Source organism: Mesoplodon mirus, assembly GCF_964341445.2.
Source record: "Mesoplodon mirus genome assembly, chromosome: 4".
Classification (NCBI taxonomy): Eukaryota; Metazoa; Chordata; class Mammalia; order Artiodactyla; family Ziphiidae; genus Mesoplodon; species Mesoplodon mirus.
The window spans coordinates 138,324,882-138,351,923 of NC_138979.1; the positions used below are offsets into that span (position 1 = coordinate 138,324,882).

At 38.8% G+C, this 27,042-nt stretch overlaps 2 protein-coding genes across 3 annotated transcripts in view; both read right to left on the reverse strand.

Moving 5' to 3' along the window:
• The window catches only part of VCPKMT (valosin containing protein lysine methyltransferase), a 29,482-nt gene extending 18,162 nt beyond the window's left edge, over positions 1 to 11,320 (reverse strand). The window contains exons 1-6 of one of the 2 annotated variants that reach the window (XM_082619460.1): positions 10,927 to 11,314; positions 10,720 to 10,830; positions 10,467 to 10,539; positions 9,527 to 9,646; positions 8,466 to 8,570; positions 5,005 to 6,350 (exon numbers count right to left, since the gene is read on the reverse strand). In XM_082619460.1, coding sequence (XP_082475586.1) covers positions 6,336 to 6,350; positions 8,466 to 8,570; positions 9,527 to 9,646; positions 10,467 to 10,539; positions 10,720 to 10,830; positions 10,927 to 11,303 — 801 coding nt within the window. In that variant the 5' untranslated portion in view covers positions 11,304 to 11,314 and the 3' untranslated portion in view covers positions 5,005 to 6,335. Of the gene's footprint in view, positions 1 to 5,004; positions 6,351 to 8,465; positions 8,571 to 9,526; positions 9,647 to 10,466; positions 10,540 to 10,719; positions 10,831 to 10,926 lie in introns of those variants that run through there. The other variant, XM_082619459.1, reaches the window with a different exon arrangement.
• Positions 11,321 to 11,511: 191 nt separating this feature from the next.
• Positions 11,512 to 27,042, reverse strand: part of SOS2 (SOS Ras/Rho guanine nucleotide exchange factor 2) — a 103,848-nt gene continuing 88,317 nt past the window's right edge. Inside the window, exons 19-23 of the mRNA XM_082617948.1 lie at positions 25,949 to 26,065; positions 24,016 to 24,277; positions 23,441 to 23,482; positions 15,396 to 15,505; positions 11,512 to 13,516 (exon numbers count right to left, since the gene is read on the reverse strand). Coding sequence (XP_082474074.1) covers positions 13,010 to 13,516; positions 15,396 to 15,505; positions 23,441 to 23,482; positions 24,016 to 24,277; positions 25,949 to 26,065 — 1,038 coding nt within the window. The 3' untranslated portion in view covers positions 11,512 to 13,009. The remainder of the gene's footprint in view (positions 13,517 to 15,395; positions 15,506 to 23,440; positions 23,483 to 24,015; positions 24,278 to 25,948; positions 26,066 to 27,042) is intronic.

Sequence of the window (27,042 nt, forward strand, 5' to 3'; positions counted from 1 at the left end):
CTTTGCAATGTCTGTCTCATGGAAGATACCAATAGCAGAGAAATGGTTTATGAATTGCAATGTATGCAGCTATATGAATGACAGTCAAAACTTCAAAAGGCATATCAAAATGCAATAAAAAGATAAATCAAATACAATTTTATAAGAAAAAAATCCCTTTTCACTTACACCATTGTTACGGCCTGAATGTTTGCACTCCCCCCACTCTCCCATTCATATATTGAAACCTAGTCCCTCAGTGTGATGGTATTTGGAGGTGGGGCATTTGGGAGGCGAGTAGGTCAAGAGGGTGAAGCTCTCGTAAGTGGGATTTGTGCCCTATAAAAGAGACCCCAGGGAGTCCCTTCTCCCTTCTGTCCTGTGAGGTTACAATAATACAGCTGCCTATGAGGAAGTTGGCAACTTGATCTTGCACTGCCCAGCCTCTCAGAACTGTGAGAAATAAATTTGTTAAATAAATTTGTTGTTTATAAGCCACCCAGTCTATGGTATTTTGTTATAGCAGCCCAAACAAACTAAGACAACCACATAATATCTGAAAGCAACTCATGATAGGTACATTTATTCTTTAAAATCTAATTTACTTCACCTTTAAAATGCAAGTGTGATTCCATTTCAAAATATTCTATTTTAACAACTTCCTGTCTATAAACTGTTTAAAGACAAAGTCAAGCAATGCCATCTACAGGGAACCTTAGGAACAACAGTCATACTTCTATGACCCATACTTTTCTTTAAATGAATACAATGTCTGTAGTCTGAGTTAATACTGTATGTGACATCATTTAACAAGGAAACTAGGTATGCTGTGTAAAAAGCCCTACTAACAGTCATTCTGGATTATTAATACTTCTTAAAATAATTTTAAATAACCTAACTTCACTCCCAAATTCACCAAACATATGATCCGTGGACCCTTGGTAATGAACTGTAGAAGGTTAAGATTTAAAGCTATGAGAAAATTATAAGACACTGATGAAAGAAATTAAAGGTGATACAAATAGATGGAGAGATATACCATGCTCCTGGATTGGAAGAATCAATATTGTGAAAATGACTCTACTACCCAAAGCAATCTACAGATTCAATGCAATCCCTATCAAACTACCACTGGCATTTTTCACAGAACTAGAACAAAAAATTTCGAAATTTGTTTGGAAAAACAAAAGACCCCGGATAGCCAAAGCAATCTTGAGAACAAGAAACGGAGCTGGAGGAATCAGGCTCCCTGACTTCAGACTATACTACAAAGCTACAGTAATCAAGACAGTGTGGTACTGGCACAAAAACAGAAAGATACATCAATGGAACAGGATAGAAAGCCCAGAGATAAACCCACGCACATATGGTCAACTTATCTTTGATAAAGGAGGCAGGAATGTACAATGGAGAAAGGACAGCCTCTTCAATAAGTGGTGCTGGGAAAACTGGACAGGGGGGCCTCCCTGGTGGCGCAGTGGTTGAGAGTCCGCCTGCCGATGCAGGGGATACGGGTTCGTGCCCCGGTCTGGGAGGATCCCATATGCCGCGGAGCGGCTGGGCCCGTGAGCCATGGCCGCTGAGCCTGTGCATCCGGAGCCTGTGCTCCGCAGCGGGAGAGGCCACAGCAGTGAGAGGCCCGCGTACAGCAAAAAAACAAAACAAAACAAAACAAACAAACAAAAAAAACTGGACAGGGACATGTAAAAGTATGAGATTAGATCATTCCCTAACACCATACACAAAAATAAGCTCAAAATGGATTAAAGACCTAAATGTAAGGCCAGAAACTATCAAACTCTTAGAGGAAAACATAGGCAGAACACTCTATGACATAAATCACAGCAAGATCCTTTTGGACCCACCTCCTAGAGAAATGGAAATAAAAACAAAGATTAACAAATAGGACCTAATGAAACTTCAAAGCTTTTGCACAGCAAAGGAAACCATAAACAAGACCAAAAGACAACCCTCAGAATGGGAGAAAATATTTGCAAATGAAGCAACTGACAAAGGATTAATCTCCAAAATTTATAAGCAGCTCATGCAGCTCAATAGCAAAAAAACAAACCACCCAATCCAAAAATGGGCAGAAGACCTAAATAGGCATTTCTCCAAAGAAGATATACAGACTGCCAATAAACACATGAAAGAATGCTCAACATCATTAATCATTAGAGAAATGCAAATCAAAACTACAATGAGATATCATCTCACGCCAGTCAGAATGGCCATCATCAAGAAATCTAGAAACAATAAATGCTGGAGAGGGTGTGGAGAAAAGGCAACACTCTTGCACTGCTGGTGGGAATGTGAATTGGTACAGCCACTATGGAGAACACTATGGAGGTTCCTTAAAAAACTACAAATAGAACTACCATATGACCCAGCAATCCCACTACTGGGCATATACCCTGAGAAAACCATAATTCAAAAAGAGACATGTACCAAAATGTTCATTGCAGCTCTATTCACAATAGCCCGGAGATGGAAACAACCTAAGTGTCCATCATCGGATGAATGGATAAAGAAGATGTGGCACATATATACAATGGAATATTACTCAGCCATAAAAAGAAATGAAACTGAGCTATTTGTAATGAGGTGGATAGACCTAGAGTCTGTCATACAGAGTGAAGTCAGTCAGAAAGAGAAAGACAAATACCGTATGCTAACACATATATATGGAATTTAAGAAAAAAAAATGTCATGAAGAACTTAGGGGTAAAACAGGAATAGAGACACAGACCTACTGGGGGTGGGCTTGGGGATATGGGGAGGGGGGGCTGTGACTGGGCGGGGGAGAGGCATGGACGTGTATACACTACCAGGCACGGGGTGGATGGATGGTGGGGGGTGGCCGCGTGGCGCGGGGGGATTGGCTCGGTGCTTTGTGGCCGCCTGGAGGGGTGGGATGGGGAGGGTGGGAGGGAGGGAGACGCAGGAGGGAGGGGATGTGGGAACAGATGTATATGTATGACTGATTCACTTTGTTGTAAAGCAGAGACTAATTTAAAAAAAAGGAAAAAAAGATTTAAATCTATGTAAACTTAAAAGACTTCAAAGTTATAATTGATAATAGTCACTGGAGGCTACACCTGTAACAATTTTCTTTTCCCAGCTCTTGAATTCCCCCTTACTCTTGAGTAGCATCACTTTTACCCTCTCGGCCAGATTCTCTAAATTTTCAGATATTTAGTTTCTAAAACTCAGCCCTGTTTATTTTAAAACCTATTTCATAGAAAATGCCACATCGGATTCAAAGCTCTTTCCCTCCCTTTAAAGTATAGACCCACTTTAATCACAGATGGTTTTTATACTTCTCTTTCCTTTTCTTTGCTCTCTTCTTGGGAGGTAGATGCTAGAAGAGGTTTCTTTATTGCAGTAGTTCTCAATTTAGGCTAAACATTAAAACCATCCAGAGCCCTTCACCAAAAACACCATGCCTCTGGTTTAACTGGACTGGGAAGGGACCTGGACATGGTTTGCTTGCTTTTAGTTTTCCATGTACAGCTAGTTTGAGAAGCACTGCCTTACTGGGGGGTGGCTTTCTAATAGGCCATCACTGCACTGTGGTAAGTGGCTTATGGGTTTCATTGTTCACAGCAGCAACCCCCACTCGCCTGGAAGACCAGAGGCCCACTCCTGAGCAGTTCCTCCTGGCCCTGGCAGTCCACTGAGATTTCAAAGTTGCCTATATTCTGGCTGACCCCCAGACAGTGGCATCACACCTCACTCATCTGCTGCACTGCCTGCTTTTTAACCTCCCCATGTTGCTGCAGTAGTCCTCAGGCCAGCACGATCCATCTCTAATGCCTCTCTGCCTGACAGTCCCCACAGTGCCTCTCCAATTCCATTCCCATGCTCTGGGATTAAACAGATGTGTTCATCTGCTGAGTAAAGACAAACCAAACCAGGTGGAAAAGGTGTTGGTCTCCCCTTCTTGGAGGCATCCTGGGTCTTGAATTATTCCCTCAGGTCTCCCTCCTGTGGTTTCTGAGTACAGATGCACTCTGTTCCCTCCCTCATGAGAGCTCAAAGGACTAAATCCCTTTCCCCAACACTGCACTTCTCCAAAAGAAGACCTCTCCCAGGCCTCCCCAGGTGTCTATGGGATGGTGGTTAGTGATAGCACGTGTTATCTGATCTGGCACCCCTCAGTAAGCCCTGCAGTGCTTACTGGTCCTAATCACCGTGGTTCTCTGATCCTAGAATGTGGGGATTAGCACCTTTTAACCTCTGCTTTGGCCTTATTCCAGAATAAGATAATAAAACTCACTTGACTTCCTGTTACAAATTACTTAATTCTGTAGTCAGTACCATTAGGTCAGTTCCCCAGAAACAGATGACAATGAATGTATGCAAGTGACTTATTAAGGAGGTGATAAGTAAGGGAGTGGGACTAGGACATGAAAGAAAAGGAAGCACACACAAGCAAGGGTGTGATTCTGGCTAAGTTGCAACGAGGCTGACTTCAGCCCAACCCCTCCAGGAAGTTTTGGTGTATGGTCACCTGTCTGAGGTAAAGGAGCTGGGCTTTCATTACAGGACTGTCAAGGGCACTTCAGGCAAGACCCACAGTGACTCTTTTTAGAAGTACAGTGAAAACGGGAGGAAGGTGAAAGGTATCTGAGGAATCTGGATGGACTACTATTGCTGGTCAATGTTAAACTAATTTCTACCAGGTTCTATAATGTTATGAAATAAGCCAGAAAGTGTCGTTTGTTCTAAGACTTCACTAGTAGTACCTGGTATTATTTGTAACTAAAAAAGTATCATATACTTAGGTTACACTAACTGCTTAGTAAGCTGCTTAATGAAATGCTAAGAGCAGTTTGAAAAAAAAAACAAAAACCAGCAGAACAAACATTAAAGATTGAAGCAAGCCTGAAGGAAAAAACTGTTCTCTTGATGTCAATCTTTAATTTCTCTAGGGCTGCTTTTGCTCTTTCTGGAAACCAGTCACTGTCTTTAAATGTTCATTTTCTCAAAAGCTATTTCTGAAACATTCTCAAAGTCACAGGATCTCATAAACAATGTTTATTTTAACATAAAAATTGTGCCACCTAGCACCAATGCTTGTTAGTACCAGAATTCCATCTGGTTACCATTACACTTTGGAACCATGCGACTGAAGTCCTGATAGATCAGTCTGTGGACAGATGATTCTCATGAGAACATAAAACAGAGACCACGTAGAATCAAAATCATTTGACAACTGTATACAGAACTACATTTGTAGTCATTTAAATACTTTTCTCTGTTTCATATAAACAAGTTAACACCAGTGACTTTAGCCGCATTTTCCTGGAAGCTATACATGAGGAAAAGTGCAAGAGCCACATAAATGCAAGAGCCTGAAGCTGGACTTTTTATTTGCACTCCATTCTCAAATAAACAATTTTGTAAAGATACCTTTTCCTCCCTCCCAATCTCCCTATATCTTACTTTCATCTTTATCAACTGACTACGGTATAATCTACTATCTAACTCACATAGTAAATTATACTGTAGTCAGTATGGTGAAGGAAAAGCATAGAACTTGGCCACAAAACAGTATTTTCATTTTTTTTCTTAAAGTAAAAGAACACAAGTATTAAAGTTATCTTTTTTTTTTTTTTTTTTTTTTGCGGTATGCGGGCCTCTCACTGTAGTGGCCTCTCCCATTGCGGAGCACAGGCTCCGGACGCGCAGGCTCAGTGGCCATGGCTCACGGGCCCAGCCGCTCTGCGGCATGTGGGATCTTCCCGGACCGGGGCACGAACCCATGTCCCCTGCATCGGCAGGCGGACTCTCAACCACTGCGCCACCACGGAAGCCCCTAAAGTTATCTTAAAAGCAATGAAGTGGAAGATACTTAACGATAAAAACCACTGCATAAATACGTTAAAATAAAAACCTTCTTTTAAATTTATCTTGAAGACAAACTAAAATTTATTGATTTGAATTTAAACATTATTAAATAGTAACTGATATCTCTCTTTAGAAACCGGATTAACTTATCTCTAGTTTCCTGAAAATACGCCAAGTCAACCATGCTACTTCACTATTTTGGGCAGACTTTAGGCTAACCTCAGTACCTATTTTTATTTGAGGAGTGACTAAAACATGTTTCTTTTAAGCAGAACTTGATGCCGAGCTAAAAGTAAACTAAGTTGGATTTCAGGCCCATTGGCAGGTAGGCAGTCAATCATTTTTCGTACTGCAGGCAGCCCGTGATGGTTGTCTATATATCGGATCCCTAAGGACATGCTGGAAAAATCTGTGAACACAATCTTCCCATGCTGTATTCACATGCTCCATTCACAATGTCAGCTTACCCACGTTGTTAGAGGCTTGGGTAAGATGACTAGATTTCATGACGGAAATTTCTATAAGAAAAAAATGGAAACCTTAAAACACTGATTTCTTATCATAAATTAAGTATTTACCGGGTACTTAATACTAGATAATATTCCTAGTAATGGCTAATGCAATTCAAATGAACAGCCATGCATAATATTTAGAGATGGTCTTTGCTGATGCCCAAAGTACAAGCAACCAAAGAAAAAACAGATACATTGGACATCATCAAAATTGAAAACCTCTGTGCTTCAAAGGACATACTATCAAGAAAATGAAAGGACAACCCACAGAATGGGAGAAAGTATTTGGAAGTCATATATCTGGTAAGGGTCTAGTATCCAGGATATATAAAGAATGTTTACAACCCAACAGTGAAAAGTCAACTCAATTTTAAAATAGGCAAAGGATTTCTATAAAGATGTACAAAAGGTCAGTAAAAAAAAGACACTCAACATCATTAGTCATTAGGGAAATAAAACCCACTTCATACCTAGTAAGATGACTACAATAAAAAAGATAGACAACAATAACTATTAGTGAGGATGTGGAGAAACTGCGACCTGCAGACATTGCTGGTGAGAAAGGAAAATGGTACAGTAGCTTTGGAACAGTTTGGGAAGTCCTCAAAAAGTTAAATGTAGAGTTTCTGTATGACCTAGCAATTCTACTCTGGGTATACATACACTGGAGAGATTTGAAACATGTGCCACACAAAAATCCTTACATGAATATTCACAGAAGCATTATTCCTTAGAGCCCAAAAGTGGAAACAACAGAAATGCCCATCAACTGATGAATGGATGGATAAGATGTGGTAATATCTATGCAAAGAAATATTATTCAACTATAAAACACGGATGCACCTTGAAAACACTGCAGAATGAAAGAAGCCAGACACAGGAAGCCACATAATGTGTGATTCCATCTGTATGAAATGTTCAGAATAGGCAAATCCACAGAGATACAGATTGGTGGTTGTCAGGGGCTGGGGGAGGCAGGAAAAAGAAGTAACTGCTAACAGGTATGAGGTTTCTTTTTGGGGTGATGAAAATGTTTAAAAAGTGGTGATGGTTGTCCAATTCTGTGAATATACTAAAAATCGCTGAAGTGTAAACTCTAAAAGGGTAAACTTTATAGTATGTAAGTTATATCAAGTTAAAGAAACAAATGATTCTCTGAAGAAAAAAAAAGCCTTCATATTTAGGAAACACAAAATCTTTATGCCTCAAAAAAAAAAAATCTACCTTTAAAACTATACAACAGCTTCAGCTAAAACTGGATCCCTTAAGGCATAAAACATTTTAAATTTATCCTTTTGTCTCTAGCGCCATGCCACATAATAACTGATCTGAATGACTAATCCTACTGCTCTTCTTTTCTTATAGTCTCAACACCTAGTCTTGACTCCAAAAATTACACATTATTTGCTTTTGGCTAGAATTCACATAATCAGAAAACTTCATCCAAATTCAAACGAAAGATAATAGAAACAAATGGAACTAAGTAAATTTAGCACTCTCAATTCATAAAACTGATCTTGCCCCTGCCTTATACCAGTCACATATATAGAAGGTGCTGGAGTACAAAAATGAATGAGATACAATTCTTCCTTTCTACAGGTTCAAATTCTAGGCATCGGAGAGGCAATGTGCATAAAATGTAATTAGTGTAACAGGTAAAGGAAGCAACCAAAAAGGGGAACATATATAAATTCTACTTAACTGAATGCATTTTTCTTTATTGGACAGATCTGCCTTTTTATAGTTTACTTGGACCATTAAAAAACATATGAATGGTTGGAGAGAGTTCACGAAGGACAGAACTGGCATTTTAAAACCTCTAACAGATAACAGAAATTTATAAATAGTTAAGTTCCTTGTCTGAGGTAATGCCCAGTTATAAAGCTATATAATTTACAGCTAGAAAAGACCTTTACAAAAGAGGCCTGCCTTATTTTAGAGGAAAAACCTGAGGCCAGGTAGGTTAGGCAATCTTAACACTGAGAGTTAGTGCCCGAGTCCAGTGAATCATCAAAGCTGTTTCCCCACATGAAAATTAACATCTACATCACACACGAGCTCAGAGACAGTGTCCAGCTAATGAAATCGCTTCAGAGGATGAAAAGCCAAATACGTATTTACCGATTTTTTCTTCCTGATGTATAAAATGTGAATATCTTCACTTCGATATTCTTCATCATGGTTTTCCAAAGGAATTTTTTCAAAGTCAAAGTCTAGTTGAAGAAGCTATAAATTTTAAAAAGATATACTTTACAGTTAATAATATGAACTATCCTGTGGTGACAGAAATCAGAATGGTGGTTACCTTTGGAGTACTGACTGGGGAGGGGAACATGAAAAACTCAGCTAAGCACTTGATACATGTGCATTTTACATGTTTTAACTCAACTGAAATTGATTAATAAAATTTTCAATTATACATTATTTCAAAAGTTCATTAACGTTCTTCATATTTAAGAAAAACATAAAATTAAAAAACCATTTCATCATATATCTGAGGCAGAGTCATGAAGAGTCACTTTACCCAAAGTAACCCTTTCAGAGGATAAAACTGCAGGGCTATACAGATGTACCCTTATGAGGAGTCACTTGTAATGTGGTGGATTTTTGCCCATAAAGAGGGCTTGGGTGACCACTGGAGGAAGATGGGTGAAAGATAAATGGGATTCTATGTACTACTTCCGCAACTTCCTGTGGGTCTTTACTTCTTTCAAAAGAAAAGAAAAACCTCGAAATAGGTAGGATACACTGGTCAAAGCTATCATAAAAATACAGTGGAAAACACTAAAATAAAAAGATACCACATGTCATGTTTCTATGATGTAATCTCCAAAAATAATACACACATCATTAACATGTTCCTAAAAGCCAGCAACATGTTTAATAAAGAAACGCTGAAAACCTCAGGAAAGAGAAGAGTGTCACATTATTACTTTACATTGTTTTACAGATCGACAAATTAGAAAAGAAAAATAAATAAATAATCAGAAAAGATGAAAAAGGCGGTAGGGAGGGAGGCTGGCGGTTATTAGAATGGTGTGCTATGAAGGATCCTCTCCCTGGGTTCATACAAGCAGAATGCTTTCCCTACTCAAAATTACCACAATACACTTTAACACAAAGTCACATATAGCCTCTCTGAAGGGTAATCACTACAAATACAGATCTAGTAGAGTACTCACCTCAAAATATTTTTTCTCGATTTCTGGATTTTTTCCCATTGTTCGTTGTTCATAGCAACATATAATACAAGTCTCAGATCCACTGAGATCTTTTAGGGTTTTCAACAGTGGCTCCAAAGACTGTTCAAAAAGGAATATGATTTTTATGACTTTTAAAAATTTATACGTTTACTATAAAAGGGAGTAGGGGAGGTGGAGGGGGTAATTATAACTTCCCTACAATTCATCCATCTTTGAATCAATCCAAACAAGTAAACGTAGTTACAGCTCTGTAACTGATGTTTAGTAAAGTCTTCTTAACTAATCAACCATCATATTAATTTCAGTTTCCAGAGAAAGGATTCAAGTGACTGCATTTTGGAGTCCCCATGGGTAAACAAATGGAATTGACTGCACTCTTAAAGTTTAATTTAATCTAATTTAACTTGGGATTTAAACAATCAACAATTTACCTACAAAAGCAAGTCCAACCCTAACTAGAACATAAGTTGGTTCAGTGTTCATTACACAAACTGATATTCTAAAAAAATCATTATATAAATATAATAAATCTTGCCACAGAACAATGAATTCTTTACGATGCAACTTAATTATTAATGTCATGATTAACACATTCACTAGGAATAACTAAAAAAAAAAAGAAGAAACCTTAGTCTTTTACAGGAGATCCAAATGGCAAAATCCTTTAAAAATTTTACAGACACCTCTCACAAAATGCACATAACACTTTTCTCAATATGCTTCATGAGCCTCTATGTTAATCATGAGTGTATATATATGTAGTTCCTGGTGACCTTTGTTTTCTCTTTACTGTGTCATCAACTATGGAACAAATATCCTGCATTCAGAGATGTTAAAATGCGAAGAAATGCGTGCTTTAGAATCCACCAAATACGGTTTACGTCTTCGAAAGGAATAGCCTTCACTATTAAATACTCACCTCTTCATAGTATATGCAGTCGGCCATCAGGATGTAGTCTGGAGGAGAAGGAAAGTCTTCTATTTCTTCCCCCCTTAAAAATGTCAACCAATATTTTAAACTGTTGTTTCACTAATTTAAAATATTCCTGTTTTACCTGCTTTACAAACAAGACCCAGAAACTCCCCTTCGTATTAACCATGCTTTTAGTGTAACACAATTTAAAGCAAACTACAAATAGTTATCTTAAAACAAGCTGAAAGGCCATACAAACCATTTCAGTACCTTGGCTTGAACAGAACCAGTGACAAGATGCTTGTTCATATTAATATTCATCTTCAGCAAGTCTTGCAATTCCTCTAGGTCGGTGACTATGACATCTGCCCTATAAAATAACGTTGACTGAGGTGTAGGCACAAGGATGGGATGCCAGTAACCGGCGTTTCCTGAAAAGCGGCGTCCCCTCCCGCCAAGCTCTTACCCGAGGGTAGCAGCCATGAGCCCCACGGCCCCGGTGCCAGAGCCCAGCTCCAGCACCGACCGCCGGCTCAGCGCGTGGGCCCCATTGCCGGAAAACCCGGGCGTTTCCAGGTATTTAGAAAGGACGATGGCAGCGTCCCAAACAACGCAACCCACGCCGCCGGAGCCGTACTGCTGTAGTCGTAACACCGTGCCATCTCGCTTCTCCAAAACTCGCACAAAGTTCCGCAGTTGGTCCTCCCCGGAGGACTCCAGAGGAGCCGCCATCGCCGCCCGGCAACACCGAGTGTCGAGCGCAGGGACGTCACACCCACACGACCTCCCCGGGGCCCGCCTTGCAAGGGGCCCTGCGCCTCCAGGAGGCGGAGTTGGCGCCATAGCGCGTGCGCGAAGGCACAAAGACCGGAAGGCGGCGTTCCACCGGCGCAGCCCAGCCGCAGGCCAAGGATTCCCCTCATTCTCCCCTAAATTACAAGTCTGCCTCAGCGAACGGGCAGTTTAAATTACTTTTCCGGACAAAGCCAACCTGAGTGTTTTTATCTAGTTGGAGGTTGATTCACACTGGGTTTTTTTTTGTTTTTTTATTACTGGCCTTAAGGCAGCTTCCAAGATCCTACCAAGGATGGCTATAATCCTGCTTACAGAGAATTCCTAACATGCTCCTAATTTTTCATCTGAATGCGTAAAAATGGTTGCAAGAAGCTTGTGACTGCGTTCAACGGTGAAGACAAAGTTATCCCTCTGAAGTTTACATCACTTAAATTCTTTGGGATTATAGAACTTAAATTGCACAAATTATTGAAAATGTGTGTATATATTACTTCTACAGAACTCAACAATCTTACCCCCTTGTTCCTTATAATGAAAACACATATTTTAAACGTCTTTTAAAAATTAAGACTGGGGTGATTTATTAATCTTGTTAGGAACTCTGATACAAAGCACAGTAAAAGGCCACAGACCAGTAAATAAACAATGTGGCTTTTGGCTACTTTACAACTGCTGCTACGGCACTAAGAGGAAAACACGCTTTTTCATCACTTAGAACGAAGGAATACAAATGGCAAATAAAAGTTTTAATCACATCTCTGATTAAAAAGTTTAATAAAGCTTTAAGTGTCTGCTGGTTTAAATATTACCAATCTAAAAAAATACTTTAAAAATTTTAAGTTAACACGAGATTTATAGAGAAAGTTACTTGGTTTTGAAGGCAATGCAGTTGGTTCCTATGCCATAAGAAACTTATCCTCCGGCTTTATGAATTAGTAAAGTAGCAGACTGTATTATAGGCCTTGAGTCACATAAATTTATATAGGTTATTAGCATTATCTTTAAATGTACAATATAAACAAAACTGTACATGTATGGCATATTAACTTTGTTTTCCAAAACAATAGGCAACTCGTTAGCTAAAGACACCATAGTCTGCAAAAACAAAAAGGCACATCTGTATAAGATATATGCCCTTTTTTCCTCTATGATCGGGTTAGGTAGTCTGTTTACATTTCGACAAAACAAAAAACAGTGCATTCTATTATTTTCGTTCTATTTTTCACTTTTGTCTTCAGCAGCAAATTCTGGCTTTTAAGACATGGCATTAAAGAGTTTAAGAACAGTGGGTGTTATTCACGATCTTCCTAAATGTAAAAACTAGAAGATGGTCAAAGAGGCTTAAAAATCAGTATCACCACACACCCCCATATGTGTATAAATTCACTGCCTTAAAAAGTCATCTGTTACTCAAATTTGAAAAATTCCACAAATGCACTATCCCCCTTCAGTGCAATCAATGTCACTTTAAACCATATTTTAGCAGAGTCTACAGTGCAAATATAAATTCTTTATACTGGCCTTTGGGCAGCACTGAGGATCCAAGACAAGGCAATGCTACTGATCACCTGAGGATAATGGTAAAGGACTTCTGTATTTTTATTTTTCCAATTTTTAAAAGCTTATTTGATCAGTAGCATTTTTGTAAGAGCATTATTTTCAAAAAGTACTAAAATACTATGCCTTTTTTGAATAAATTAAAAAAAAAACTTTACAAATACCATTCCAGTGTCAATGACTACATATGGCTAGGGTCATTGAGGAGTTTCTGCATTTTCTAGCAAAGGCAGTCTATACAATGGGGGGTGCGAAAGCTCCCTTTTGTAAGTCTTTGGTGGCAGTTTTGGTAGGTGAGGGCTTGAATTCTGCCTTGGTGGAACAGGGGGAGCTTGAGGATGAGCAAGATTATTCTGACTAGAACTGAGCACGTAGCATCGACGTGGTACCCTTGGAGAGGGTGTGCTAGGAGGAGTGTTTGGAGAATTTGGACACGTACTAATGTCTCTGAACCAGTCTGGATCTCTGTGAAGATGTCCCAGTGGAGGTGGCTGAAGAGTAAACGGACAGTTTATAAAGTGTTCTGGAGGCCGAAGGGGAACTGGTGGAGGGGTATCGGGAAGAGGATCTCTCGGCGGCGGCGGTGGTGGACTATGCAGAGGCCCATCAAATGCACCAGTAGGAGCAGGAACTCTGGGTTTTACCTTTGGAGGAGGAGGCTGTCTTGGCGGAATAGCAGGGGGGTCATCAGATTTCATAGTTCCCTCAAAAACAAAAAGATTAAATTATACCTCTGTTCTCCTGAAAAATCTGTAAGAAAAAGTTCTAAAAAGACTAAAGAATTCTTATGTGTTAAGTTAAATCCAGAGCCTCAAAACAGGTTAATCTGGTTTAATGATCAGATTTATGAGTAAATTACTCCCAGTTTCACTCAGGGCCCAGTTTAATATTTTGATATATGAGACGTTTTAATTGAGATCTTATAAAGCCTCAGATTATCTTGCTTTATATATACAGTTTATAAATGTATGGTTTTATTTATAATAATGGGCAAGTGAGTAAAAAGAATATATAGCTTTGTAAACATGAAAGGACACGAAAGCACAAGAGGACTTAATATCCAGCTTCTGCTTTTTGGCCATTTACTTCTACTATCCCCAGTGACGCTCAGTGGCGGTTCTCAAGGTGTGATCCAGGGATCAGCAACATCAACACTAGTAGGGAACTTGTTAGAAATGCAAATTCGTGGGCCCCACCCCAGACCTACTGAATCAGAAACTCCCGCCATCTGGTTTTTTTTTTTTTTTTTTTAAATTAAATTTTTTTTTTTTTGAAACTTTTTTTTTAAGTATTTTTTTTTAATTTTTTGCCTTATAACAAATTTAATCAGTTATACATATACATATGTTTCCATATCCCCTCCCTTTTGCGTCTCCCTCCCAGCCTCCCTATCCCACCCCTCCAGGCGGTCACAAGGCACCGAGCTGATCACCCCGTGCCATGCGGCTGCTTCCCACTAGCTATCTACCTTACGTTTGGTAGTGTATATATGTCCATGCCGCTCCCCCACTTCGTCACAGCTTACCCTTCCCCCTCCCCATATCCTCAAGTCCATTCTCTAGTAGGTCTGTGTCTTTATTCCTGTCTTACCCCTATGTTCTTCATGACATTTTTTTTTCTTAAATTCCATATATATGTGTTAGCATACAGTATCTGTCTCTCTCCCTCTGACCCACTTCACTCTGTATGACAGACTCCAGGTCCATCCACCTCACTACAAATATCTCAATTTCATTTCTTTTTATGGCTGAGTAATATTCCATTGCATACACGTGCCACATCTTCTCCATCCACCCATCCGATGATGGACACCTAGGTTGTTTCCATCTCTGGGCTATTGTAAATAGGGCTGCTATGAACATCTTGGTACATGTCTCTTTTTGAATTATGGTTTTCTCAGGGTATATGCCCAGTAGTGGGATGGCTGGGTCATATGGTAGTTCCATTTGTAGTTTCTTAAGGAACCTCCATACCATTCTCCATAGCGGCTGTACCAATTCACATTCCCACCAGCAGTGCAAGAGTGTTCCCTTTTTTCCACACCCTCTCCAGCACCTATTGTTTCTAGATTTTTTGATGATGGCCATTCTCCGCCATCTGGTTTTAACAAGCCTTCCAGGTGCTTCTGATGCAACCTAAAGTTTAAGACGCACCAGTTGAAAGTTTGGAGAATGGTTTCAATACTACAGTTCTTTCAATCTCCACCAGAAATAAAAGTACGTCTTCTGAGCATCTGTGAATCTGCCCAGCCTCTTTTTTTAGAAAAATTATTATGAGGACTAAACAATTATTTAAGGTATTTTCTAAATATAACAACCGAAATATTTAAAAAACATAATGGGTGACCAAATTGTAACTGAGAGACTCTTTATAAGAACAAGCACTATTTTGAAGATTCACAACTTTGAATAAGTTGAGGCAAACCTAAGTCCTGTTGACTACCTTGGAATTTGATTTTTTGTTTTTGCTTTTTGGCCACAAGGTGCAGCATGCAGGATCTATAGTTCCCTAACCAAGGATGGAACCTGTGCCCCTGCAGTGGAAGCCCGCAGCTAACCACTGGACCACCAGGGAATTCCTTACCTTGGAATTTGAAGCATCATGATCAAATTTTTTTCGAGGAGGAAGTGGAGGAGGAATCAGTGGCTCTTCACTTAGTTTATGTAAACTACCACATGAACTAAAGAAAGACTCTGGGGGTAAAAAAGATGAGTTTAACCACAAGTTTACTTCAATCTGTGATCACCTCTGCTATGGTATCTGTCTGACTGTACTGTAGCTGACTGTTGGTTTAGCTATCCTCTCCATTAAGGTGTAAGCTTTTTAAGGGCAGTGTGTATTTATTTTCATATCCATAGCATGTAACACAGTGGTAGTGCCTGGCACATACTAGGTACTACTGCTAAATGAAAATGTACTATTCAATTAAGATTAATAAGGAGATTCTGCTCCCTGAAAAGCCTTTTGTCTGTATAAACTGTACTAACTTCCAGAGAAAGATCATCCATAAACAGAGACCATGCTTTTTTTTTTCCCGAAGTGAACATTATTTTTACTTGTTATTTTAACATCATGTTAACTTACATAAACATGCAGTGTAGACGACTGGTTTTAGACAACAGTCAAAAATTAAATCCTTAGCTAATCAACAGTATTTTCAGTGTAAACTACCATGCATTTTTTGAAGCAGCTATTATTGGATACATTTCTACACAAGTAATAAAACCTCCATATAGGAGACCATAGGGTAGGGTTGTATCATAGGACTCTTCTATTTGCAAGTCTTTCACTGATAATGGAAACATTACACAACTGCATTAAAGGAAATTTACAAAACAATAAAGTATTAGAGGAAAAATTACCCCAAACATGCCAACCAGACATAGAATAAGAACGATTTTCATGTTCACTTCTTTTGTCTTTTTCATATGGTTAAAAAAATACCTGTAATTATGGACCAACTCCCAATTTTATATCTCCACACACAGTTGGTATAAAGATAGTGATCATAGCTTGTTTATCATTATACTGAGATTGGGTTTATAGGAGCTAGTTGGGAAAGAAGTTGGTGAGTTTAATTTTAAACACTGAATTTGTGTGAACTGCTTATGGGACATCCAAGTAAAGATGTCACTCATTACTCCATGTCAAAAATTGCTGTCCTGATCATGTGACTCTGCAGTCACCTCAGAGTGTCTTGATGGCTCACCGTGCCAGTAGCAGAAACAAAAAGTATGCCCATGGGGTGTTGGCAGATGGTGTGAGGAGGTTAGGTAGGGCAGTACTTGCTGTGAATATGTTCCTTTTGCTTGCCCAGCAAACTTTGCCCTGTCTTTGTCTCTTGGTGATGGTGAATCCATCCCATATGGTTTAGTCAGCCAATTCTGCCCAGGGCACCCCAATTCCAGTCAAGAAGTAGACAAAGGACTCACTTTCTTAACTTGATCAGATTTTTATCTGCCTCTCTTTTATGCATACAGCTGTGTGCTTCAGTGAAAGCTGATCTTACCCCTTAGCTCCAGAGTTGGGGCCTGATTAGACCATTCCCTCAGCCAGAGTAACTGGTTGTTGACACATGAACTAATTCAGACTACTGAAATTTGAAAGGAGGTTTGCAAGAGGCTACTGAAAAGGAAGTTCCTTGCTCTTCTGGAAAAGCAGTCTGTCAGTCTTTCTCTGTACCTCTCTTTCTCACTTGACTGAACAAGGAAGCACATAACCAGTACTCCTGCCACCACTCTCATGACCTTGAGGAAAAACAGCCTCAGATAAAGCTGATAATCTGGACAAAACAATGAAGAGTCTAAAAGAAATCTGGTCCTTAATAACATCACTAAAGTTATCATTATCAGTTATCGTTAATAACTGAATCAACCAGTCTTAAAGCAGCCTTCCAGCTATCTGAGTCAGAATGCTTTTTCTTACTGTTTAAGGCAAACTTAGTTGAGTCTTCTCTTCCTTACAGAAACACACACGCTCATGGAAGCAGAAAATACCTTAGTGATAATGGGATAGCTGTGAAAGTTTCTGAGTCTGACTCTACAGTCAGCCTACTTAACCACTTAAATGCAGAATGTTTCTCCATTGGAGGCACTCAGTAACCCTTGTTGAAGTGTGAAGTTCAACTTCACTTTTATTTTCTATTAAGAGCACTTCTCCACAAGATTATACAGGTTTTGTGAGCATTTTAAATAACCTTAGTATTCCAAACCAGTGAATGTAGGATAATTTACTTAACAATTTCTGTAATGTTAGCTAGCTATGTAAGTTACTTCCAATTTTTTATCATTCACTCGTCCATCCACTCAACAAGTATTTATTGTGCATCTGCTATAGTGCCAGCACTCTTCTAGGCACTAGCAATACAGCAGTGAACAGGAAGCAAAAATTCATGTCCTTCTGGAGCTTATGTTCTAGGTTGATAAGAGAGAATAAACATGACAATTAAGTAAAAGTATAATGGCTATAAGTTAAAAGAAGAAATATTAGGCAGGGAAGGGGGAGCAATTTCAAAGAGGGTGATCAGGGAAGGCCTCACTCAGGTAACACCAAGCAAAAGCCTGAAGGAGGCAAGGGAGCATGCCATGAGGCCAGAAGGGTGAAGAGCAGTCTAAGCGGAGGGAATAGCAAGAGCAGAAGTCCTGATGTGGGAATCTATTTTGTTCAGGAGGCAGAGTAGCTGGAGCAGAGCAAACAACAGGAGAGAAGAGTAGCTGATGAAGTCTGATAGATCAAAGAAGGCCAAACTGCATAGGACCTTATGGGTCCTTTTGAAGGAGCTTTGGCTGTTCCTCTAAGGTGGAAAGCCACTGGCTTGAAGTACAGGGGAGAAGAGTCTAACCTACATGCTAAAAGGACCTAGTTGCTGTATTGAAAACAGACTAAAGTGTCAAAGGTGGGAAGTTAGGATGCTACTATAATAAACCAGGTAAGTGATGGTGGTCGCCTGGACCAAGGTGGCAGCAGTAAAGAAATGGTTAGATCCTGGATGTATTTTGAAAGTAAGTAAGACCTGTTGATGGGTCACATTTGGGGTATGAGAAAAAGAAAGAAGTAATGAGAACTCTAATGTTTTAGCCTCAGAAATTAGACAAATGTGGTTATACCTGAGAAGAGGCGGCGATGGGAAGAACAACTTTAGAGGAGACGATATCCAAATAGAGACGTCGAACAGGTCACTGAATACATGAGCCTAAAGGTCAAGAGACAGGTTCTGGGCAGAGAAAAAAAGTTGGGGAATTATCATCATATAGATGATATAACAGTGAACGAGACACCAAGTGAGTGAGAAGAAAAGAGATTCAGAGACTTAGGGCCTTCCAATGTTAATAGGTTGGGAAAATGAAGAGAAACCAGCAAGAGAGACTAAGGAGCTAAAAGTAAAGTAGAAAAACCACAGAAGCAAGATGAACAATGTGATCTTCATGTACGTGACTTCTTCACAAAAAGTTTTTGGTATTCTGTATTAATGAAGGCAAAGACTTTGTCTTTCTAGTTTGCTGTTGAATCCTTAGTACTTGGCAGGGTAGCTGGTACCAAGTACTCAGTTCTCTATTGAATGAATAACCAAAGGGTGTGAACATTTTTTTGGTTTGATATGTTGTTTTCAGATTTCTTTCCAAAAGGATCATACTAATATATCAGTTTACAAGGGATAAGTAATATATGAGTATCTTTTAACATAGGCTTGCTCATACTTTGATGTAAACTGTCTATTCATGCCCATTGTTAATGCAGTCTTGCTGTTTTTCCCATTGTATGTGAGCACTTTTCATACTTTTCTTTCTTTCAGGATTTTAAGATGTTCAGAATTTTATGCAGTTATTCTCAATATTTTCTATTAAAATTCAAAACATGATTTTCTTTATCATATGGAAAATGTATTTTACTACCACCCAGAATAATGTCTAGAACTCCTGGTTCTCAAATGGCATAGTGTTATGGGTTGAACTGTGTCCCCCCCCACAAAAGTTATGTTGAAGCCCTAACCCCAGCACCTATGAATGTGACCGTATTTGTAAGTATAGTCTTTACAGATATGTAATCAAGTTAGGATGAAAGTGAGCGCTAATTCTGTATCACTGGTGTCTTTATAAAAACAGGAGATGAGAAAATGAGATACAAGGAGAAGATGGCCATGTGACAACAGAGGCAGAGATTAAAGTGATGTATCTACCAACCAAAGGATGCCAAGGATTGACAGCAAATGCCAGAAGAGGTAAGGAAATATTCTCCCGTACAGGTTTCAGAGGGAGCACAGCCCTGCCACCTTGATTTTCAGACTTCTAGCCTCCAGAACTGGACCTTAAACCACTCAGTTTGTGGTACTTTGTTGCAGAAGCACTAGAAACTAATATATGTAGTAAAAACATTTCCAATGCTGAACAACCAGGAAAATAAGAAACATGCACAAACTTCAATGAAGCCAGGAAACATCTGGATCCTGAAGCTTCAATGCATGAAGGTGGACTACAATGTACATGAAGGAGACAAATGGAGGAAGATGAAACCCAAATGTCTATAGTGAGTGGGACTGACAAACAGCAGCAGATTTGCCCCCAGAGAACCAAAGGAGGGATCAGGAATTAAAGGCACTTGGTATAATGGAAGGCATGGACGTGAAAACAGAAGATATGATTACATCTATACAAGGGCCAGTGAGAACCCCCAAATCCTATTCTCCACTTAGTGAGGCCAGGCAATTACCACATTCCCACCACTGTAGGAGACTGAGGGTTTTTATTCTCTGCAGAATATAAACTTCAGACTTGGGAACACTAGTCTGTGCTGAAAACACAGATTTTCATACTAAATGCAGAGATCTCCCAGGCAGAAGATTCAAAGATCTTTCTTTGGAGAAACTAAACACTCTTAGAGAAAACGCCTCATAGATCCTGAAATTTGGGGACTTCCTAAGTAAAAAAAAAAAAAATCTCATCACTCTATCACTCTAACAGCGAAACCTACAAGGCAACAAGCTTTGCCCACGGATATCACACTTCCTATCAGTTTATATTGCCTCACTCTAAAATATGAACAGAAAGCTAAGGATCCCAGACAAGAAAGAAAAACCTCCAATATGAAAGAACACAGACCACAACTAATAGAAGAAAGAAACTCAGAAAAGAAACTATACCAGAAACAAAATCAATTTTTTTCAAAAATTGAATAATGAAACCAGACTAGGATGATATAAAAATTGCATGATCAGAGGGAATTTAGAAAGAATTCTTAGAAATTCAAAATCATGATAGATGAAAAAAAATAGAAAAACTGGGCAATAAAGTAAGGAAATCTCCCAGAAAACAGAACACATAAAGAGATGGACAACAGGAGATAAAAGAAAATCAGAGGATGAATCTAGGATGTACAATATGGAAAAGAAGCTCCAAAAAGGGACTCAGAGAACATGGCAGGGAAGAAATTATTTAAAAAATGATACAAGGAACACTTGCTAGAAATCAAAGACATGAATCTCTAAATTTAAAGGGCTCATTATAGACAGCAAAATGAAAGAAGAAAAAAAGACCCACATCAAAGCAGATCATTGTGAATGTATAGATCATTAGGAATAAACAGAAGATCCTAAAAGTTTCTTGAATTTAATGTGGCAGAGACTGCTAATTGTCCCCCAGTGCGCCTGTCCCTTTCTTCCTTTTAGTAATAGGATCCCATGAATTTTAGCAAGACAAAAGGCTGCCTAGTTACAGACAACATTTCTTAGCCTCCCTTGCATCTGTGTCCATGTGACTAAGTTTTGGCCAATGGGATGAGAGCAGGAGTGATACCTGCAACTCCCAGATCACTTTTTGTAACAAAGCTCCTTGCTCTCCATGTTCCTGCTGGCAGAAAAATGGTAACAACTCAAATCAGTTGCTCAAGACTCAGAGATGGAAGCCAAATTTTGAGAATCCTGGATTGCCCTGCTAGCCTGAAAACCTTATAGAGCAGAGTTGTTTACTTGCTCTGGCTATTTTGAGAAGTAAACTTCTATTTCATGTAAGACACTGTATTTTTGGGTCTCTTTGCTACAGCAAGTAAACTCCGGTTTTCAAAAAAAGGATTAAGAATGTAGCATCACTGTCAGAAGGATTTTTGTCTATTTTGTTCAGTGCCACTTCTCTCACACCTACAACAGTACCTGCATATAGTAGGCATTTAAAAATTATGCATGAATAATTTATGAGTGAATGATATTAGACTTCTAAACAGCAACTATGAAAGCTAGAAGACAGTGGGAAACTGTCTTCAAGATTCTGACTGAAAATGATTTAAAATTCCATACCCAGGCAAACTTTTTTTTGGCTGCACCATGAAGTTTGTGGGATCTTAGTTCCCCGACCAGGGATTGAACCCAGGGCCTTGGCAGTGAAAGCGTGGAGTGGACTGCTGGGGAATTCCCCCAGCCAAACTATTAACAACTAAATGTATAAGTACATTTTCAGAAATGCAAGAACTTAAAAATTTATATCCTATGTATCCTTTCTCAGGTAGCTACTGAAGATGTACCCCTACCAAAATAAGGAAGCATATCAAGAAAGAAGACAAGGAATCCAAAAAACAAGAATCCAACACAAGAGAGATGAAGGGAATTTCTAGTATGACAACAAAAGAAAGTTCTAGGATTTCAGCTGGGTCAGAGGCCAAGACAGCAACCAGTCCCAACTGGAGCAGGACAAAAGAGCATCAGGAAGGAAGTTTCCAAGTTAAAAAGCACACACACAAAAACCCCCCAAAGGGCTTCCCTGGTGGAGCAGTGGTTGAGAGTCCGCCTGCCGATGCAGGGGACACGGGTTCGTGCCCCGGTCCGGGAAGATCCCACATGCCGCGGAGCGGCTGGGTCCGTGAGCCATGGCCGCTGAGCCTGCGCATCTGGAGCCTGTGCTCCACAACGGGAGAGCCCACAACAGTGAGAGGCCCGCGTACCGCAAAAAAAAAAAACCAAAAAACAAAAACCCAAAACAAAAAATCCTAGATAAATTCCCTAAATGGTCTGACTTTAAGGAAAACTGTGCTGTAAAAGGGTGTGGGAAGATGTAGCAATAGATGTTTAAAAACTAACAAACAAACAAAAATCCTAAACATTAATGAAGCTATTATTAACTTCAGGAAACAGAGCTGTACAAGAAAGGAAGCATGATCAGAGTATACACTCCTTGACTTGGCAGTGAATAATATTTTCCCCAAATGCGCTAAGTATATTAGGTAAAGGGTGAAATCTTCATCTACCATAATAGGAAATCAGTAAACACTGTCTAAAATTAATGATTCAAGAGAGAGAAAAATATAAAAACATCATTTAAAAATGTGGAAAAATCACTGGAAAACAAGGGGTGGGGAGTCATCGGGTAGAACTGTTGTTAATTTCATCTTAAGTATTTTAAGCACCATTTGCCTTTTAAAACTCTATGCATATATCACCTTGATAAAAATTTAAAAATTAAAATAAAGTACAGAATTAAACATTTAAAAGAAAAACTTTACTCTTCTCACAAGACAGAAACTCTCTTGCTACTATCTAAATGATTCACATTTTACTATGATAGAAGCAGAAGTCCTCTAGATTGGGAGGATTATTCCTGAAGCTGCTGTGTCCCTTTGGGTTATTTTATTTTAAACAAATGACCATAGAAAGAAAGGTGACAGTATTTTACTTAAAATGCTGCTTTAACTAAAAAAAGCTCATGAGAAGAAATAAGTGATCAAGACTAGCCTGGGAACCTGATAAACATTTAGTATTATTCCTATAGGAAATGAATTGGAAGGAGTGGGGAAGAGGAGAGGCAACTGATATGAAATCACTGCTCATCCTGTGCCAAGTAATGTGCTAGCTGCTTCTAAATAGTTATCTCATCTGACCCTTAACAAATCGGATATGCTAAGTAATTTGTTCAATGTCATATAGCCCCTAGAACATAGATAGGTTAAAAAATGATGAAAATAAACTGTAGTAAAGTTTAAATAGTACCCAGTTGAAAGAAAATAATTTGATTTATCTATAAGAATTTCATTCATTTCTTAAAATTTTGAAATGTTGCTAAAACCCAAAATATTCATATACAAATTTTATCAATTCAATTATTATCTTTATAGTCATTTCATTAGAATCGACTCAAATTCTTACTTACTTGAATGAGGCAAGAGGACTGGAGCAAAGATGCTATTGCTTCCTATCGGAATGAGAAAAATCAATTTGAAAAGGAAGGTAATATGTACGGTTATATTTTTAAAATATGTTTGCATAAAGTAACATACGTAATAACACACACAGAGTTCAGAATTTTATCATCATCTTTGGTCATGTTAGTTTTTAAAGAATGAACCTGGTATTCTTTGTACCTGGAATGTTTTTCCTTTCTTAGCATAAGTAGTTCCCTCTCAGTCTCTTTTTAAATTTCCTTCACAAAACTTATCTGCTTTGTTTTCTTTTTCATTGTCTACTGCTCCCCTTTAGAGTAGCATTGGGGCTCAAAAGGTTCTAAATAAATCTTTGTTGAATGAATATACTAGAAAATAATATGCATAAACAATGCACAAATAATGCTTTACTCCCATGTTAATCACTATTTTCACATATAGATGTCACTTTTCACACTAATATAGTTTGCAAAGGATTCTACAGTTTCCTAATTAAAATGATGAAAAGAATTAACTGAAACACAAGATTCCTTTTTTTGCCAAATAGTTTACACCAAATACGTACCACAGGAACTGTTGAGATCCACATCTAAAAACACACTAAGGTCTGAAGAAGCAGATACTGGTGGAGTAGATGGTGTATTTGGAGAGGTTGGTGCTGACACTGTTGATTCAAGCTCTGTTTCAGCAATCCGACTAAAGCTTATTTTACATGGTTCTCTTTCTAATGGTGTTGGATGACCTCGTAAAGTACCTGAGGTAGAGCCATGTCGGCCTGTATTAGGCCTTATTCCAGGAGATTTTAAAGGGAAAGTTGATTTCCTAGGCTAGGAAAAGCAAATATAATTATGATTACAAACTTGCACGTACTTTATTTATTATGACTTAGTATTACCTTATTAATTCTTAGCATACAGTTAAGAGAGTACAATAAATCCCAGTCTGCAACGACAGTCTGTAACATTCCAGTGGAATGCTTTGGGATTTGATTGGCTTAATTTTAACATTGACTCGAATACTGTATAAGTAAACCTCTTTTCATACTACAGAAATAAAATACTGCGAAATCTGTGTGAAAACAACTGTTTACTCCCCAAACACTTGAGCCTAAACTTCTTCAAACTACTGATATCAATTTTACAAATATTCACTGTAGACATAATATATGCAACATATTATGCTGGGTGCTTTAGAAAAAAAAGACCTTTTTTTTTTCCCCTTCCCTAATAATAAATGACCAACCTCCACAATGATACTTTAGAGTCTTTGGAAAAAATTGCTATCATTATCTCCCACCTTCAACCTCTACTCCCTTTTAAAACCTCTCCCAGGGGTAACCTGATGAAGAAACATGAACTCAGATTCAGGTAACTTGAGTTAAAACCTCAAGTGTGCCCATATCTAGCTATGCAGCCTTGAAAAAGTTATTTATCTCCTTCGAGCCTCAGTTTTTATGTCTGTAAAATGAGAGTAAGATCAATATCATACAGTTGTTGTGGAGATGAGGTAACATGAAACTACCTGGCTCGAAGTTGGTGTATCACAAATGTTTTTACTTCCTTCCACACCTTGCTTCACCTTCAGCTACTTAGAATTGGTCTTCTACTACTTCTGTTGTCACTGCGAAACCCAGGAATAAAAGGAACTACTGTATAGCAGCAAATTTTAGCGAGAGAGGTGGGTTCCAGTGGTAACTACGGACAATGGTGCTCTTATGGCAGGAGCGAGGGTCAAGTCAGAAGAACTATGATATCTCTCCTTACTCCTTCCCAGGTCTTTTCATTTCCTGTTCCATTAGCTACCTGCCATTTAGGTTCTCACTTTCTCATAGCTTTTCCCCTTATACTAGGAAGGATCAAAAATGGACAGATAGGGCTTCCCTGGTGGCGCAGTGGTTGGGAATCCGCCTGCCGATGCAGGGGACACGGGTTCGTGCCCCGGTCCGGGAGGATCCCACATGCCGCGGAGTGGCTGGGCCCATGAGCCATGGTCGCTGAGTCTGTGCATCCGGAGCCTGTGCTCCACAATGGGAGAGGCCACAACAGTGAGAGGCCCGCGTACCGCAAAAAAAAAAAAAAAAAAAAATGGACAGATAGGGGCTTCCCTGGTGGCGTCCGCCTGCCGATGCAGGGGATGCGGGTTCGTGCCCCGGTCCGGGAGGATCCCGCGTGCATGGCTGCTGAGCCTGCACGTCCGGAGCCTGTGCTCCGCAACGGGAGAGGCCGCAGCAGTGAGAGGCCCGCGTACCGCAAAAAAAAAAAAAAAAAAAAAAAAAAAAGACAGATAAACAAGTGGTACTAAGATAAAGGATAAACCAGATTTTATCAAAATGCTAACTTTTCCCCCACAGCATATAAAATTTTAGAAATAGTATAAACACTGCAAAACAAAACACTTAAAAACAGCTATTCAAGCAAAGTACAATTTTAATGTCTGTTGAACACTGAAGATAGCATTGCTTTAAAAAACAATTTTTTCCAAAACTGTAATGGACTTACAAATCGAGGTGGCTGCTTGCAGTTTCGGGGTTCAATTTCTAGTGACTTGTTGAACAAATAATCTGTAAACTCTTTTTCAGAAGCATTTCCCATGGGGTTAAGGTTTTCAAAGAACCTCTGGAATTAAACAAATATCCATGAGTACCTATTTTAGATTTTATTAAAACGTTTACTTCATCAGTTTAATATAAAAATATCATCAACAAATTAACAGATCCTAATGTCTGAAAAGTCCTCAAGAATTGCTGATTCAAATCTCTCTGTTTTCGGATAAAAGTATAAAGTTTTTATGTAAGCTGTATATTCCAGTCTTAAAGTTCTTTAAGAAGATGAACAGATTTTTCACTTATTACCATCTTAATGTCTCAGTATCCCTCAGTTAACATTCCTACTCATTATAACAACAAAATGATCATCAGTAATAAGCTGTCAAAAGTGATTAAAACAGAATTATACTTATAATCCACAATGAAACTTTGATGATCAGGAAAAAAAGAGATAAATTGGACTAAAATCTATTCAAAAGTAATTTCAAAATGTGTAGTAAGTGTCTACCTTTGGATGGTATTACAAAATTGCACTATGAAATAAAAAAAAAGTAATTTCAAGAACAATTATATAAACATATCTATGTTAGCCTCTAGCAAACTTTTTTGTCTTTACTAAAAAAATATTTTCCAAGTTACAGGTTTTATAAATTAGTTTATTTATAAATATTTATTTATATACTAGTTTATAAAATAGACATATATAGAAATTTTGTTTTTCATCTTTATTGGAGTACAATAGCTTTACAGTGTTGTGTTAGTTTCTGCTGTACAACAAAGTGAATCAGCTATATGTATACATATATCCCCATATCCCCTCCCTCTTGAGCCTCCCTCCCACCCTCCCTATCCCACTCCTCTAGGTGGTCACAAAGCACTGTTCCCACCAACAGTGCAGGAGGGTTCCCTTTTCTCCACACCCTCTCCAGCATTTACTGCTTGTAGATTTTTTGGTGATGGCCATTCTGACTGGTGTGAAGTGATACCTCATTGTGGTTTTGATTCGCGTTTTTCTAATGATTAGTGATGTTGAGCATCTTTTCATGT